Source organism: Myotis yumanensis, unplaced genomic scaffold (genome assembly GCF_028538775.1).
Source record: "Myotis yumanensis isolate MYYU_CA2020_CCGP unplaced genomic scaffold, mMyoYum1.0.hap1 SCAF_10, whole genome shotgun sequence".
Classification (NCBI taxonomy): Eukaryota; Metazoa; Chordata; class Mammalia; order Chiroptera; family Vespertilionidae; genus Myotis; species Myotis yumanensis.
In genome coordinates, this window is record NW_027223761.1 from 45,960,642 (window position 1) to 45,980,028 (window position 19,387).

General features: G+C 38.6%; 1 protein-coding gene across 3 annotated transcripts in view; it reads right to left on the bottom strand.

Moving 5' to 3' along the window:
- The window catches only part of THAP12 (THAP domain containing 12), a 37,625-nt gene that overhangs the window by 6,960 nt on the left and 11,278 nt on the right, over positions 1–19,387 (bottom strand). For all 3 annotated transcript variants that reach the window (XM_070425652.1, XM_070425653.1, XM_070425654.1), the window contains exons 2-3: positions 9,662–9,782; positions 5,060–5,167 (exon numbers count right to left, since the gene is read on the bottom strand). In XM_070425652.1, coding sequence (XP_070281753.1) covers positions 5,060–5,167; positions 9,662–9,782 — 229 coding nt within the window. The remainder of the gene's footprint in view (positions 1–5,059; positions 5,168–9,661; positions 9,783–19,387) is intronic.

Sequence of the window (19,387 nt, forward strand, 5' to 3'; positions counted from 1 at the left end):
CAACTGATTCCATTACTGTATAAAAACAGGGATCTATTGCAATCAATTAGGGTTCATCACAGGAATGTAAAGATGGTTCAGCATCAGAAAACCCATCAGTTATTCACCACATTAAAGAGTGAAAAAAAATATTGTGAACTTTTCTATTCAACAGATGCAATGAAAGCTTTTAATAAATACAACAAATTATAACAGAAACCCTGAATATGAGTATTAAAAGGTAATGAAGGGAATTTTCCTAGCTTGACAAAAACAACAGCAAACATCAGACTTAATGGAACAAGGCAAGTATACCAGCTGTGATGTTATTGGGACTGTTCAACACAGTAGTACAGATCTTGACTAAACAATACAACAGAGAACAGAAAAAATTAAAATAAGAATTGGAACAGGAGAATCAAGATGGGGGCATAGGTAAACACCGGTACTCACTGCCTCCCACAACCATATCAAAATTACAACGAAAATACAGAACAACCATCATTCAGCACTGCCTGAAATCTAGCTGAATGGAAGTCCTAAAACTAGACAATTAAAGAAAAAAAAGCACATTGAGACTGGTAGGAGGGGTAGCAGTGCGAAAGGGGCTGGTCCGACAACCATGTGTGACTTTTTATAATCGAAGGGATATCTGGGATGCGGAGGCTTCCTGGGAGAAGCCAGTGATCCCAGCCCCACACCAGACCTTTTAGCACAGGGTTCCAGTGCTGGGAAGAGAAGTTCCCCGTAACTTTTGGCTGTAAAAATGAGTAGGTATTGTGGCTGAGCGCCACAGAGGCTGCTGGAGTCACAGTAGTTCCTTTAAAAGGGGCAGTGCACAGACTTACTTGGTCTAGCTCTCTCTGAGAGCCAACGCTGGAGCAGTGGCTTGGGAGGAATCCAGGTACATACTGGGAAGAACTGGATTGTCTGGCATTGGAGCAAGAACTTGGGGGGCAGCATTCTCGACAAAAGTGCTGGCAGAGGTCACTGTTCCTATGCTGAGACCTCCTCCATCACAGAGCTGACTGGCAAGTGTCATATCTGAGTTTTCATCAGCCTGGTTCACATCATTCCCTTCGCCATGGTGATTCCCTGAGATCCTGCCCCACCCAATTTGCAGCTCCACCCAAGCTATTTGCAGTGGCTTTTCAGCTTTTCCATATGAATGGCCTGTCCTGGCTCAGGCTTCAGACTTTCCTAAAATCTCTCAAACAAGCAGCTGCTGGCATAGAGTCCCCCAATCCTCTCAGTAAGAGGTGCCAGGCCTGGCACTAGCAGCAGCTTGCCTTGTTTCACAGCTTGGCCTTTCCTGGGCACTTCTAAGCCCAAGGTAAGTAGCAGCCATCTGCAGATTGCTCTATAGCTCCTGACAGGTAGCCGAAAGCAGGGCTCAGGCAGTGGCTGACTTTGCAACTCCAGGGGGGCCCCAGAGCCAGTGCACCACGTGGACAGCTTCAGACCATACCAGATTACAACTCTACACATCCACGAGCAACACACTCAAGGAGCAGACTCAGTGAGCACCAAAGCCACACTAAAGCAAATCCTACTCCATAGAGATGTCTCCTGCACAGCAGCTCTTCCACTGTAGTCACAGCTGGTCCTCATAGCCAAATGGCCTGGGGGTCAATTCCTCCCAGTGACACCAACAGTAATCAAGGCTCAACTACAAAACAGAGTACACAGCCCACACAGGGGTGTACTTAGACTGTCCAGCTTTGGTGACTGGGGAGGCTGAGCCACTGGGCCCTACAGGACACCTACTACACAAGGCCACTCTACCAATTCCAGGAGACATAGCAGCTCTACCTAATATATAGAAACACACAAGGAAGCAGCCAAAATGTGGAGACAAAGAAACATGTCACAAATGAAAGAAAAGAAATAATCTCCAGAAAAAAAGAACTAAATAAAATGGAAGCAAGCAAACTACTAGGTACAGAGTTCAAAACAATGGTTATAAAGGTGCTCAAAGATCTTAATGAGAGCTTCATGGGACTTAATGAGAATTTCAAGTATCTCAGTGAGAATTTCAAAGACATAAAAAGGACCAGTCAGAAATTAAGCATACAATAACTGAAATAAAGAATAATTTATAGGGATTCAACAGTAGAAGATTCCAAGAATCAAATCAACGATTTGGAAAATGAGGAAGCAAAAAACACCCAATCAAAAGAAGGGGGGGGTGGTGGGGAGAATCCTAAAATATGAAGATAGTATAAGGAACCTCTGGTACAACTTTAAGCATACCAACATTCACATCATGGGGATGCCAGAAGGAGAAGAAAGAGAGCAAGATACTGAAAACCCATTTGAAGAAATAATGACAGAAAACTCCCCCTACCTGGTGGAGAAATAAACTTACAAGTCCAGGAAGCATAAAGAGTTCCAAACAAGATGAACCCAAAGAGGTCCACACCAAGACATCACGTAATTAAAATGCCAGGAATTAAAGACAAAGAGAGGATCTTAAAAGTAGTGATAGAAAAGCAGTTACCTACCTACAAGGGAGCTCTCATATAACTATCAGCTGGTTTCTCAATAGAAACTATGCAGGCCAGAAGGGAGTGGCAAGCAATATTCAAAGTGATGAATAGCAAGGACCTATAACCAAGATTACTCTTCCCAGCAAAGCTATCATTTAGAACTGAAGGTCAGATAAAGAGCTTCACACACAAGAAAAAGCTAAAGGAGTTTATCACCACCAAACCAGTATTATATGAAATGTTGAAGGGTATTCTTTAAGAAGAAGAAGGAAAAAAAGATTAAAAATATAAACAATAAAATGGCAATAAAAACATAATTATCAGCAGTTGATTCTAAAAATAAACAAATAAGGAATCTAATGAACAAAATAAACTGATGAATAAAATAGAACCAGAGGCATAGAAACATGGAACAGACTCTCAAATCTCAGAGAGAAGTGGGGTGGGGGTGGGAGAGATTAATCAAAGAACATATGCATATATGCATGACCTATGGACACAAACAGTAGGATGGTGAAAAAGAATTGGAAGAAAAGGCAAATTTGTCCTTATTTGTAGATTGTCCTTATTTGTAGCTAATATAATCAACTACATAGAAAACCCGGCATACTAATAGGATTAACTTTTTTCTTCTTTTTTTACAAATCTCACAGATTCTTGATAACATTTAAAATATATATATATATATATATATAAAATTGATTTCAGGGAGGAAAGGGAGAGGGAGAGATAGACAGAAACATCAATGATCAGAGAGAATCATGGATTGGCTGCCTCCTGTATACCCACTACTGGGGATTGAGCCTGCAACCCAGGCATGTGCCCTGACCAGGAATCGAACCATGACCTCCTGGTTCATAGGCTGATGCTCAATCAGAGCCATGCCAGCTGGGCAATGTCTTACTTTCTGATTCCCGCCTGAGGGGGGAACCCTTCCCAAAGGCCAGACCAGCAAGGGGCTTCTTTTCCAGCAGAAAGTGCCCATAGGTGTTACAGGATTAATATTAAAGAGCTTTCAAAACTGCTGGAAACAATCTCATCTAGAATAAATAAACAATACCAAAAACCATAATGTATTTAGAAAGTAATCTAAAGAAAAATGTACATGTTTTCTTTTATGAAACTGCAACAATGCCTTAGCTGGTTGCTCAGTGGTTAGAGCGGGGCCTGCAGACTGAGGATCTCGAGTTCTATTCCAGTCAAGGGCATGTACCTCGGTTTCAGGCTTGATTCCTGGCCCTGGTCGGGGTGCATGCTGGACGAAACCTATCGATGTACCTCTCACATTGATGTTTCCCTCTCTGTTTCTCCTTCCCTCCCCTCCCTTCCACTCTCTCTAAAAAATCAATGAAAAAAAATATTCTTGGGTGAGGATTAACAACAACAACAAAAAATTCCAACAGGACAGAATGGAGCTCCAGAAACAGCCCTGCATATATGTGAATTTGTATATGACAGAGGTTGCAGGTTATACCAATAGAAGAAAGGATGGATTAATAGAGCATGCTGGGAAAACTGGTCTTCTCTATAAGAAGAAAAATAAAATTAGATTTCTACTACACACAATACATACAACTCCAAATGGATTAAAAATCTAAATATGAAAGGTAAACATGAAGGAAATTATATATAAATGTTGTCTTAAAGAAAGCACATAATTGGTAGAGTGAAATGACATATATTAAAGACACTAGCATGGATACCAACAGGGAGGGTAGGAATGGGGTAATACAGGAAGAAGGAAAAATAAACAAAATAAGTGTCTTATTAATGGTAATGATAAGAGAAAGCCATGGACTGAGGAGTCTGAGTAATTTAATTTTGTTGGCTTAAGGTTAACAAAGAGCAGGTAGGTTTCAATCATCTAAAACAGGGGTCCTCAAACTACGGCCCGCGGGCCACATGCAAATACAAATATTGTATTTGTTCCCATTTTGTTTTTTTACTTCAAAATAAGATATGTGCAGTGTGCATAGGAATTTGTTCATAGTTTTTTTTTTAAACTATAGTCCGGCCCTCCAACGGTCTCAGGGACAGTGAACTAGCCCCGTTTAAAAAGTTTGAGGACCCCTGATCTAAAGGATATCAAAGGAATATAAAAACACACATAAATGATGCCATATACAGAGATTGAAAAGCTTTTTCTAAATCCTGTCAGTACTTAATAGCAATAGAATCCTATCTCTAGGTAAAACTATCCATGTCTTAACTTTTAAACTTTCCCTTTCTGTATCCATATGTGCTAAATTCTGGAAATATACCTCAGTTCCACTTTTCTTACTATAAAAGAAAAGGTAGTGTTTTGTTTTTCTTCATAAAAAGGAAAGGAGATAGTAGCCTGTAATCAACAGCACACTTTGGCCCAAGCCAATGAGTATCAATTGGCTAAATTTGAGAGACATTTTCCAATTTAAATACTGTAACAAAGTTATCATTTTACATCCTGGCTATTTCAATAATAACCATAGCATTCATTTCCTGTATAGGTACCTTTGAAATAGAGAGTAACTTAGTTCAATTTTAACATGAATATATCTATTTGATTTCATAGTATACCGGGGATTGGGAAAGCTGAAAGCATATTGACATACCAATTCTTTTATTCGTTTTCTGTGTCTACTATGTGGATTGTTCAAATGACTGGTAAGATCAAATATTGTTGGTATTGCATTATCTCGAAGAACTGTCCTATAAGGACTCTGAAAAAGAAAAATGTGTTAATTCAGAGCTAGTCCTTAAGAATGTATTACATATAAATAAAATTCTACATTAATGATTTCTCCAGTACTCCTTCAACTCCAGCTCTAAAGTATAGAGAAACCTGAAGAATTAATGATGTCAATCCAAGTTAGCTTATTATTTCTAGCTCTTTTCATATTTGCCCTTTTGGTAATCATACTATTATAAATTAGGGAACTGAAATAATGATAGGCATAAAAAATAAAATGTATTTGCATTTTGCATATCCTATATAATAAAAGGCTAATATGCAAATCGACCAATGGCAGAACGACTGGTCACTATGATGTGCACTGACCACCAGGGGGTAGACGCTCAATGCAGGAGCTGCCCCCTGGTGGTCAGTGTGCTCCCACAGGGGAGCGCCGCTCAGTCAGAAGCCGGGCTTATGGCTGGCCTGGCGAGCACAGCAGTGGCGGGAGCCTCTCCCGCCTCCATGGCAGTGCTAAGGATCCCCAGAGGGCTCCTGGATTGTGAGAGGGCGCAGGCTGGGCTGAGGGACACCCCCGTACCCTGAGTGCTTGAATTTTGTGCACTGGGCCTCTAATCCTCTAATATATATATATTTTTCCCCCCTAACTCAGAATCCCCGCTATGTTATCTATTCTGTTCTTCCATTAGCCCACCCAATCTATAGTAGACACAAAAGTTTCTAAGAAAATCTAGTGTATGTTCTATAATAAGTTTCCCTCCTTTACCAGTTGTTCAGTCCACTTTTGCTACTATTTCTGAGAAGCATCAAGGCACAATGAAATAATGTTGGACTGGGACACATGAGACTTAGAAACTAGTCCAAACTCTAATAGTGACTCACCATATATAGTATATAATACATATAATACTCTCCCATTGTGGACCTCAGTTCCGCTTCTGAATAAAATTCAGGTATTGAACTAGAAAAATAAAGTGATGCATGTGCTACCTGAAATCACTCATACCCCAGTGATATGTGTGTGTGTGTGTGTGTGTGTGTGCGCGCACTCGCGCACACATATATAATCACACTTTGCAAACACTGAAATAGGTACTTCTAAATCCCCTTATAATTCAGACTATGCTCTATCCCAGTGGTCAGCAAACTCATTAGTCAACAGAGCCAAATATAAACAGTACAATGATTGAAATTTCTTTTGAGAGCCACATTTTTTAAACTTAAACTATATAGGTAGTTACATTGTTATTAACCCTTTTCAGTCCAACGTGGAGGCTGACTCGACAGACCAGGTGCTAGGAGCAGGTCAAACATTGGGCTGAGATCTAGTGAGACAGATAACTTCAACATTCAATCCCATCAATTAATTTGGACCAGACTGTTTGAATTCCAAAGATAAAATTGGACCGCAAAGGGTTAACTTAATTAGGGTACTCCTAAGCTGGCCTTTGCTAAAAAATGTCCTCAATCTGAGGTGTCGACCTCAGTGAACGTACCCCCACTTCTTTTAACGCCACTTCTTCAAAATAGACTAGCCCAGGCCAAAAACCGACTTCTGCGCATGGGCCACGAAGTTTCAATCGCACTGTACATGCGCGCCTGCACGTGGTATTTTGTGGAAGAGCCACACTCAAGGGGCCAAAGAGCCGCATGTGGCTCGTGAGTCACAGTTTGCAGACCACTGCTCTATCCTAATTCCTGTTATTGCAATCCAACCTGGTTAAAAGCTAGATGCATACTTAGATGGTGACAGTTTTCACAGCCAGCCCAGAGGAAGTCAGATGGGACAAGAAATTTATTAATAACTGCTACTACATTCCCTCCCAGCTCGTCCAGAGAAGCAGTATCATTAATTTCTTCACAAATTTGCACTGATAAAGACACTTCATTTTAAAAAGCTTTCTCCAGAGCAGTGATTGTTTCAAAGCTGACTATTAAAGCCTGGTCAAAATATATGCCAAACAAAAATAACAACGTCTATATTTTTACCCAGGAAAGGAAGGTTAGAAAGATATAAAGGAAAGTACGTTTTACTCTTGAAAAACACAGAATTAAACTGCACAGGTACACTTACATGTGGATTTTTTTCAATAAATACTGCAAATGTATTTTCTTAAGCTTACTTTATTGTAAGAATACAGTATATAATAAATATAACACAAAATATGTGTTAATTTTTTATTTATGTTATCAGAAATGATTCCCGGTCAAAAGTAGGCTATAAGTTTTCAGAGAATCAAAATTATACACAGATTTTCTACTGTGTGGGGTGTCAGCACGCCCAAACCTCTGTGTTATTTAAAGGTTAACTCTATATAACTAAAGAAAATACACTACCTAGGTTTCATCCAAAGAGCTGTTATCTGGGAAGAATTTCTATTCAGATTCAGTATTTTCTAGTTCAATTCCATGCCTCATAAAAAAAAAAAAAAACAAAAAAACACAAAGAAGCAAACCTATTTTTCTTTTTTAAAAAGTTTATTTAGAAAGTTACAGAGGTAGTAGAAGTGAGTTGGCTGGGCTGCATAGCCTCAGGAAACAAGTTACAGAAGCAAAAGAAGGGCACTTGGAGCTTAGGAGAGAGAAAGGCAAAGACAGCACACCTGGGGGGAAGAGGGGAAAGGCAGGCGAGCTCCTGAGAGGGGGAGCACCTCAAAATCTATTTCTTAATGATACCAGCTTCTAATGCTGTGCCAATTATCCCGACTCTACTATGAAGTCTGAATCCGGGATTGATTAGGGACACAGTCATTGAAGGGAGCAAAAGCTATACAATACCCAAAGCGTCTCATCTTTCCCACTTAGCAATCATCTCAAAAAGCAAGCATACATGCATACATAGTCAACTTTTGGTATCACCAATTATTACATAAGGAGAGGAGGGATAAAACATTCTAATACATGTTTCAAATTCAAATTCATTTGCTATAAAAAAATATTAAAGACCAGAAAACAACATGTGGAAAACATGCAACTTTTAATACATATTCATCTATAAGCATGTATGCCTAAAAGGGCTATATTCAATTCATGTGTCTGATCATTTTAATGCAGTATCAAGATTTAATCTTTAACTGCTGAATTAAGGTTTGAGCATAAAGCAATGATCTTACTCTCGCATTAAAGTTAACACTTGGCTTTGATTGAACTAGCCATGAATGTTTACTAATGAGACTTTAAATGCCAAATTAATGAAGTTAATACTCTTAACATTTGAATACAGATCTTAGGGAATCCAGCTTTTAATAGCAATACCATCTAAATAAGTTTTAAAAAAATTCTCACATTTGAATTTAATTTATTCAAGATTGAATATTCATGTGGAAGTTTAAAAAGCAAGTTTATTCATTGACTAAACAAGAATATGAGAATAAACTATATGTTAAATTTCTCATATCAATCTTGTTGGAATTATCTAATTAAGAGACCATATTTATTACTAAAATAAAAATATAAAAATGCATAAGACTTGTGTATTTAAAATAATAATTTGGGACTGTTTTACTTATTGTCAAAAACATAAAAGTAGTTAGCTTTTTAACATAGTAAATCTCTTATTTTGGTTGGTCATGATTATTATTACCCTCTTAACAAAGCAAGGCAAAATTATTCCTCAAATATTTGTGATTAAACTGTTGAACCGGAATTGGCTCACCTCCCAATGACTTCACAAGTATCTGCTTCAAATAATTTTGAGAAATAAATAACCCAATCATTCTTTAGTTTTCTGGTGCCTCTGCAAAATGTATCTGAAAAAAATATCAAAATAAATTCTGCATAACAATATATAGTGCACCTTAAATATCAAGTTTACGTCTATCCCAATATCTGGGATGATACATTAGCTATACCTAAATAAGAATAAATGTATTATTAAATAAAACTGTCTTCCTAACTAGTTTTTAGTGTTTCAAGTCTACTCCATTTCAATCAAATCTGCCCTATGCGTGCCTTTTATGAATCCTAGCAATAAAAATAAGGAGGGTTAAAAATCTTAGACCTCAGGAATTATCATGTCTAATCTCATTAGAAATTGGGGCCCAAGAGGGAGTGACTTGGCCAAAATAAAAATTAACAGTAGTAAGATTGTTAGTAGTAAGAGAGATCCAGGTCTTAATATAAAATTGCAAATTATTGATGGAAATGTTTTTTTTACATTAATTATATGATCTGCTTCCTGTTGGTTCTAACAGTACTTACAAAAACAAATACATGAAAACAAAGAACTCCATTCCTGGAAGATTTTACTCATAAAAAAGCTCTAGAGAAGCTGCTCCAAATAAAAACACCAACTTTACCTTAAATAAATATAAACTTTCATAATAGCTTAAAATTTTTCTGAAGGCTACAGAGGAAGTTTACAAGTGGCTAGTCAGCTCCAAACCTGTCTTCATCTTAAAAAAAAGAAATAGTGGAGGAGTATAAAGATACCCTCCAACATTAATAGAGGAAGATTTATACTTCCAACCAGATACTGAGTGAGCGAGAGAGAAAACAAAAACCAAGCCCTTCTATTACTTACAGTTCTACAGATCATAGAGGTCTCAAAGTGTTTGGCACATAATCGATAATGTTTATTTAGTTGATCAGGTGTTTTATCTTCTAAGTCTGCTCTCCTACAATTTTCCACCCACTTCTGGCATCTATAAATAAAACCAAAATACAATTATGGAATATGAGCTCAACATTTAAATTTCAGCATTTAGTTTCAAGGCAAATAATACTATGAACCATGGATTCCTGCTCCCCTCTACCCACAGAATATAAACATAATTTAGTGAAGTTGATTAATAACAAAATGAAAGCTGGAAGAAACCTTAGATATCATTTAGTGCATTTAATTACAGACATGATTAAGAAGTAACTTGCTCAGAGTCATGTACAAGATCAGCAGCAAAAATGAACTTAAACGCGAGTCTTTCAAATCCTAGGACTCCAAGCATCAGAGGACTCAATCACACCAGCACTACAAATAAAAAGTTGCACACCATGAGATGAACAGCCTAATATTCCCCTCAGGATTTCAACTTAAACAAGCATATAAAGCAACACTGCCATTGTAGAAAATTATTAAGTAAATGTTTTATAAATAACTACAGTTTCTTATGGAAGCATGACAGTCTTACTACTAACATGATTTACTATTTACAATGATATGCACAGACTAGATTTTAAGCTCCATGAATGCAGGGATTGTGTCTAGACAATCTAGTACACAGAAGGTGTTGAATATAGTGAACAAGACAAGGTCCATTCCTTCTTGGTGCTTACATATCTGCAGAAAAACAAATAATAAACACTAATTATAAGCCAGACACTGTTCTAAGTCCTATCCAAATGATTATTATCTCTTTTGTGCAGAAGAAGAAATGAAGGCACAGAAATGTTAATTGGCTAAAGGTAACAACTAGATCTTTCTCTCATTCCTCAAATTTCTAGGCATAAAATTCTGCCATGAATAGTGCCACAAATTTGGAAACATATTTATAATCATATCACAGTATATTTTCTTATGACTCAACATCACAATTTACCCCTCCACACACTTTCTAACACTAACTCCCTCTTTCTCGATATATAGCATTAAAACCATGGTGAAATGTTGGTTATCTAACCTAAACTAAAACCATACATATCTAAATTGTACAGCATTTCATTCAGCCAAGAAGCATTGTTACTTACAGTAATGATGCCTAAGATGTCTGTATTTTAATCATATATCTACATAATTGTGCAATATGATTATAAGCATTTCACGTTGCAACAGTATTTGGTATAAAAACTGTTTCACTATAAGTTGCCATATTCACACAGTTAAGTTTGTTTTTAAATTCTTATATCTCTGAAGACCTTCCACATAGAACCCTGCTGTACGTATTATCTCTGAACTAAGTTGAGACATCTTTCTGATACCAAGAGCACTCAAATTCAGTACACTTATGTCTTCCATTTCAAATACCTAGAAGTAAATCTAGTGAAAGACCTCTAATAGAAAACAAATTTTTAAATAAATAAATGGGATATACAAGTTCACTGAATTCTAAAGATATCAATTCTCCCCAAACTGGTTTACTGATTTAATTACAATCACAATCCCAACAAGTTCTTTTGTGCATCTGTGTGTGTTTTTGAGAGATAAATGACAAGATGACACTAAAGCTTTTTACACAGAAATTCAAAGGACCACGAATAGTCAAAACAACCATGAAAAAAGAAAGCTAAAAAAAAAATCCACTACCAGATATTAAAACTCATTATAAAGCTTATTAAGCCAAAACCGGTTTGGCTCAGTGGATAGAGCGTCGGCCTGCAGACTGAAAGGTCCCAGGTTCGATTCCGGTCAAGGGCATGTACCTGGGTTGCGGGCACATCCCCAGTGGGAGATGTGCAGGAGGCAGCTGGTCGATGTTTCTCTCCCATCGATGTTTCTAACTATCTATCTCTCTCCCTTCCTCTCTGTAAAAAATCAATAAAATATATATTAAAAAAATAAATAAATAAAAATAAAACTTATTAAGACAGTGTGTTAATGGCATAGGATAAAACAGAAAATGGAGAGTTATGGATACTTAAGATAAAGGTACCTATGCACAGCAATAAAGACAACGTCTTAATAGTATTGAGTCAGTTGGATATCCATGTAAAAAAAAGAACCTTGACCCCTATTTTTGCACCATATATGCAAAAATATATTCCAAATGAATTACAGACATAAATATGAAAGGTAAAGCAATAAAGCTTCTAAAAGACAACACAGGAGACTATCTTCTTTACCTTGTAATAGACAAAGAGCTCTAAAAGGCAATAGAGCACACTCAAAAAGAAAAGATGAATTAGGCTACTTTAAAGTTAATAACTGTTCATTAAAAGAAATCATTTAAGAGTGAAATGGCAATCCACAAAATGGAAGAAGGTTTCTGCAATACATATACCCAACAATAAACTCATACCAAAAATATACATGAAGAACTCTTACAAATAAACCAGAAAACCCAAGGTAAAAATGGACAAGAGACTTGAACAGGCAATTTGCAATTATTCAGATGGCCAATACACATGAAAGAAATGCTCATGGGGAAAAAAAAAACACTAAAGAAAAAAACAAAGCTCAATCTCATTAGTCCTTAGGGAAATACTAATTAAAATTGCAACAAAATGTTACTATATGCCCAAAAGAATGACTACAATGTAAAAGAGATAATACCAAATGTTGATGAGAGGTGGGACAACTCTGCTACCAACAGTAGAAAGGAATAATATTTGGCAATGGGAATGAATGAGCTTAGCTAGATCTCACAAACATAATGTTGAATAAAACAAACCAGGCATGCATACTACGTGATTCCTTTTATATTAAACCAGAGGCCTGGTGCACAGGGATCAGGCCTAAACTGGCAGTCGGACATCCCTCTCACAATCCGTGACCACTGGCTCCTAACCGTTCGCCTACCTGCCTGCCTGACTGGCCCTAACAGCTTCTGCCTACCAGCCTGGTCGCCCCCTAACTGCTCCCCTGCTGGCTGAATTGATGCCGAACTGCTCCCCTGACGGCCTGATGGCCAACTGCCTTCCCTTGCTGGCCTGATTGCGCCCAACTGCCCTCCCCTGCTGGCCTGACCACCCACGACTGCCCTCCCCTGCCACAACCAGCTTCCTCCGTGCCACGCAGAGCCACGGGACCCCCAGGCCTCACTGCACCGAGTGGCCACCAGGCCCCACCTCTACTGTGCACACAGCCATCTCGTGACGGCCATCTTGTGATGACATGAGGGCGTGACACCACCTAGGCTATTATTAGTATAGACTAGTAGCCCAGTGCACAAAATTCGTGCACATTAAAAGGGAATTAATTAGCAGAAATATTTTAATATTGCTATTTGCCCTTTCTCTATAATAAAAGTGTGAGAAATTAAAGGAAATTAGTAAAAGGTATATGAAAATAATATATAAATTTATTAATAAATAGTAACAAAAGGACATATCTGAGGCATGATATAAAATGACAAAAACATGACATGAAAACAACAAAAACATGATATAAAAACAACAAAAACATGATATAAAAACAACAGTGATGCAAACAATGACTGATAAAGTGATTAAACTTATTCTAATATCTCCCTGTACACCACATTAAGAGTGAAAACACTTTCAGAGTGCTTGACTAATTTCCCTTGTGCTGAAGTATTTAGAACTTTAACTTTAACATCACATGCTCTTCGAACTTGAGAGAAAGCAACATATAACTGACCATGTGCAAAAATGGGTTCAGGTAGGAATATGCCTACTCTGTCTAGAGTTTGTCTTTGTGGTTTATTAATAGTCATCACAAATGCTGGCATCACGGGAAACTGAAATTGAACCAATTTAAATGGGAGGCCAGTGTCAGATGGGGACAAATAAATTCTTGGAATCAGAACAACCTCTCCCTCTGCAGATCCTGTTAATACTTCAGCTTCGATGATGTTAAGTCGTAATCTTTTGATAATAAATCTGGTACCATTACAAAGACCCCATTTACTATTAATATTTCTCAATAGCATGATGATTGCACCCACTTTCAATTTTAATTTATGACATGGCATTCCCAAAGGAGTAATACTATTAAGAAATTTGATGGGAAAATTCTCCTTTTCAGCATCATCTGTGGAATGAATGGAATCATCACTCAAATATGTGTGAAAATCTCCATCGAGTATATCCAAAATTTCTGAACGTGCTCATTTTTTGGACAAAGAAATGCACATTTAGATATATTTTTTTTTAAATATATTTTATTGATTTTTTACAGAGAGGAAGGGAGAGAGACAGAGAGCCAGAAACATCGATGAGAGAGAAACATCGATCAGCCGCCTCCTGCACATCTCCCACCGGGGATGTGCCCGCAACCCAGGCACACGCCCCTAACCGGAATCGAACCTGGGACCCCTCAGTCCGCAGGCCGACGCTCTATCCACTGCGCCAAACCGGCTTCGGCTAGATATATTTTTAATGCTATCTATAGATATAGTATTTCCAAAGGTAGCTTCAATAGATCCATTACAAATCACTTCACAGGGGATTTCAATAATATCCATTCCTAAATGAAAACTGCTATCAAGTTTGCCATCTCCAAATTTTACTAACCATGCACTATAAGCAGAATCCTCTGATCTCATATTTGTTGTAAGAGACAACTTTCTGAAACATCCCCAAACATTGCAGTACTTTAAACTCGTTTGTACTATGGCCGATCGCATAGCATGCAGTACAATACTGAGACATTGTCGAAAATCGCCTCCAAGGAGGAGAACTTTCCCACCAAATACCACATTCAAATTTCTCTTAGTAATCTGTCTATGACATTTATAGCATGACTGGATGCCACGGTGCATTCATCAATAATGAGAAGTTGGGCCTTTTTAGTAGTTTTAGCAACTTCACTATTTATATCGAGTCTAGAAGTTGAAGTTTCATTTAGTGGAATGGGTAATTTATATTGGGAATGAAAGATGCTTCCACCGAGAAGTAAATTTGCAGCAAGTCCTGCAGACGCTGTGGGTAAAACAGTACTACCATGACCTCTAATATAATGTATTAAAACTTTATAAAGATATGCCTCCACGCTCCGAGGGCTGGTTCCTGCCTCAAACCTCGCTCTCCCGGGAAACAGCTCGGGGAGGGCGCAGTCCTTGGCAATGCGACCCAGGACTCAGTGTGTCCACACTCCGAAAGCCAGTTCCTGCCTGAAACCTTGCCCTTACCGGAAACAGCTCAGGGTGGGCACAGCTGTTGCTAAGAGGACCCAGGACTCAGTGCGGCCATGCTCCGAGGGCGGGTTCCTGCCTCAAACCTCCCGGCCCTCATGGGAAACAGCTCAGGGAGGGTGCAGCCGTTTCCAAGACGACCCCTGCAGGACTGACTTCCTTCTGGTTTGTCGAGCCTCGGTCGAGACGTTACACCCAGGGTTTTTATATAAATAGATTCAAGAATAGGTAAAACTTAACAATGGTGACTGTGCAGGAAAGAGTTAATAGAGCAGGCCTGAGATTGCTATCCTTAGAAAGGCTTGCTTATAAGGTTGGCCTTTTGACTAGTGTCTGGGAACTTGGCTGCTAAATAGTTTCCTACACTGACATAAAACTTGCCCTAACTGGGTCCTGGCCAGGTTGCTCAGTTGGTTAGAGCGCCATCCTGATATGCCAAAGTTGCAGGTTCAATTTCTGGTCAGGGCACATACAAGGAATGCGTTGCCAAGGGCTGCACCCTCCCCAAGCTGTTTCCTGGGAGAGGGAGGTTTAATAGTTGCTAAAACTATTAAAAAGGCTCAACTTCTCATTATTGATGAATGCATAAATAAGTGGAACAATAAATCAATGTTTCTCTCTCCCCCCTCCCTCACTTCATCTCTCTCTCTAAAATCAATTTTTAAAAAATTGCCCTAACTAATAAGGTGGCTCACTGTGCCTAGACCAGGGGTCCTCAAACTACGGCCTGCAGGCCACATGCAAATACAAATATTGTATTTGTCCCCGTTTTGGTTTTTTACTTCGAAATAAGATATGTGCAGTGTGCATAGGAATTTGTTCATAGTTTTTTTTTAAACTATAGTCCAGCCCTCCAACGGTCTGAGGGACAGTGAACTAGCCCCGTTTAAAAAGTTTGAGGACATCTGGCCTAGACTGTTTGTACAAGCAATATGATTTATATAAAAAACCTGCCTCTGGGAGTCTGGAATTTCAGTATATGCTAGGCAGAGTGTCTATGTGACCAGACTCCAATAAAATCTTCAGGCACTGGGTCTCTAATGGGCAGAAACATGGTACACGTTGCTGCATTTTTATTGCTGAGAGAAGTGGACTCTGTGCGACTCCCCTTCCCCCACCAAGGGAGGGAGAGAACATAAAGCAGCCTCCATATTCCACTGTCTTTCTCCCCTTATGATCTGATGTGTTCTTACTACACTGCTGTAATAAGTCTTATCTGTGAGTAGTACAGCTATATACTGAGTCACACGAGTCCTTCTAGTCAATCTCTGAATATGGGGGTGGCTTTGGAAACACCCAACACAGTGATGATAGAATAGTGGATACATTTAGGGAGGGGTAACAATTAGGAGTGGACAAAAAGGAGGCTTTCTGAGGTGCTGGTAATGTCCCATATCTAGAACATTAGGTATGTTCGTTCAGTAAAAATTCATCAAGTTCTAGACTACCATTTTTGCACTTTTCTCTAAGTATGTCAAATCAATAAAACAGCTTCCCCTTCTGTTCAATAACCAACTAATCTAATGTGTGTGAAGCCTAACAGTGAAGTCAGACCACTGGAGAATTGTTTGAGATGTTAATAATATTCTATATATTTTTTAATCCAGGAAAAAGTTTCATGGACATGTCACTCTGAAAATCCAACAAGCCATACATTTATAATTTGTGATCTTCTGTGTATATGTTTTATATTAATAGTTATAAAATCACAATAGATCTTTTTTACATACATACATAGTTACATGCCTGTATATCTATATATATAAAAGGCTAATATGCTAAGTGTCCCTTGACCATCCAACTGGTTGCTATTATACACACTGACCACCAACAGGCAGACGCTCAATGCAGGAGCTGCCGTGACGTGCACTGGCCATTTATGAGACATGGCAATGTGGACCTGGCACTGACAAAGCAACACTCAGCATCCCCCAAGTAGGACACAGACCTTGCCACCACCCCGGAGTGACAGCCTACCAAATCGCAGCCAATGTTGCCGAGACCCCATGGTGCAAAATGTGGCCCACAGCCCAGCCCAGAAACTGTGGCTGTAGGTGCCGGGTAATGACATCATGTAGCAATGCCCGGCTTCTTCTCCCTAGTGACTAGCTTCCTTGGAGTTTCTTCAGCCCATGAACATGACTTGCTTTATAGCCAGGTGCAAACATTTTACACTTTAACCAAATGTCTGTGAAGTGTTTTCACATGCCTCATCTCATTTGATCCTCACAGAATTCCCGGAGTAGGTAGATAGGAGACTTGGTAGAATCCTATTTTCTTTTCTTTAATCAGAAAACAGATTTCGAAAGTTTAGAAACTTGACCTGACTGAAAAGAAGTAGGGAATGATGAAACTTGAAAATGACTTCAGGTTTTCTACTGTGCAGAATATAGTCAAATACTGCTATAGTTAAATATTTCACCCTTTGTTCTCCCTACGTGATCTACAATAATAATCTGCTTTGTGCTGATATTTACTGCTGTGTTGCTGATAATTACCTGAAAGAGAAGTTGGGGTGCTTCATTGGGCTGGAAAAAGTTTAACTAAATCAGAAAGCAGGTCTAATTAAGCAAGTTTATCTATATCTATATAGACAGTCCTCAGGTTACATCGGACTCAATGCACATCATTTCGTGGTTACGTCACCATCTCCCATTTATTTATTTTTAAAAAAGTGTCGTCATTTCAATATAGGTACATATGTGCTTTGTGTTTTTCATTTATTTACCACAAGTAAAGGTCAGGTATTGTTATCTTTCTTTTAAATTTTTTTTACTGTTTCACTTCATTACTGCTGTGTATGTGCTCCATGTGAGTGATGTAGGTGCTTATGTAGGTGGGTTCCGACTTACGGCAAAAATCGCATTACATCGTGCTGTAGGAACAGATCTCCGCCATAACCTGAGGACTTACCAGCTCTCACTGGTGCCAATTCCATGTGTGTGTTTCCATCTGTCATTGTCGATTGTGAATTTGGTTGACACTTATATTATAGAGAAAAGGCGAATAGTGATATTAAAATATTTCTTCTAATTAATTTCCTTTCAGTGTGCACAAATTCGTGCACTGGACCTCTAGTATGTATATATATGTGCTTATATATACATACTTATATCATCATCTCTCAATTGCTGATTTTTGTGGGGGATTTTTTCTTTTTTATTAAATCTTTATTGTTCAGATTACATTTGTTCCTCTTTTTTCCCCCCCCATAACTCCCCTCCTCCCAGTTCCCGCCCCACCCTCCGCCCTCACTCCCCACCCACTGTCCTCATCCATAGGTGCACGATTTTTGTCCAGTCTCTTCCCGCATCTCCCATTCCCCTTCCCCCCCAAGAATAGTCAGTCCATTCCCTTTCTATGTCCCTGATTCATTATAATCACCAGTTCATTCTGTACATCAGATTATTTATTCACTTGAGTCTTATTAGATTCACTTGTTGATAGATGCATGTTTGTTGTTCACAATTTGTATCTTTACCTTTTTCTTCTTCCTCTTCTTAAAGGATACCTTTCAGCATTTAGTATAATACTGGTTTCGTGGTGATGAACTCCTTTAGCTTTTCCTTATCTGTGAAGCTCTTTATCTGACCTTCAATTCTGAATGTAAAGTAATCTTGGATAAAGTAATCTTGGTTGTAGGTTCTTGGTATTCTGCGCTTTGAATATTTCTTGCCATTCCCTTCTGGCCTGCAAAGTTTCTGTTGAGAAATCAGCTGACAGTTGTATGGGTATTCCCTTGTAGGTAATTGAGTCTCTTTCTCTTGCTGCTTTTAAGATTCTCTCTCTTTCACTCTTGGCATTTTAATTATGATGTGTCTTGGTGTGGTCCTCTTTGGATTCCTTTTGTTTGGGGTTCTCTGCGCTTCTTGGACCTGTAAGTGCATTTCTTTCACCAGGTGGGGGAAGTTTTCTGCCATTATTTCTTCAAATAGGTTTTCAATATCTTGCTCTCTCTCTTCTTCTGGCACCCCTATAATTCGGATGTTGGTACGCTTGAAGCTGTCCCAGAGGCTCCTTACACTATCTTCGTATTTTTGGATTCTTTTTTCATTTTGCTTTTCCGGTTGGGTGTTTTTTGCTTCTTCGCATTTCAAATCTTTGACTTGATTCTTGCGCTCCTCTGGTCTGGTATTGGGTGTCTGTATAATATTCTTTATTTCAGTCCGTGTATGCTTAATTTCTAGTTGGTTCTTTATCATAGCATAGAGGGTCTCATTAGTTTTCGTGAGGCTCTCATCAAGTTTATTGGCTGCTTCTAGCACATTATTGCAAGCCCTCAAAATTGCGTTTTTTAGCTCTATGTCCTCCATTTCTGTCATGTTTTTTTTTTGTCTCCGCATTTTTTTTGCTTTCTTGGTGCATCCCCTTGTGGTCTTTGCGCGCAGTCTTATTCTAGTTGAGCCTTGATTGTTGCAGTTAATACTAGAGGGATTTGACCACCAGGCTGACTGGCTGTGAGAATCAGCTGTGGGAAAACTTCTGTCCTCTGGAGAGGTGCT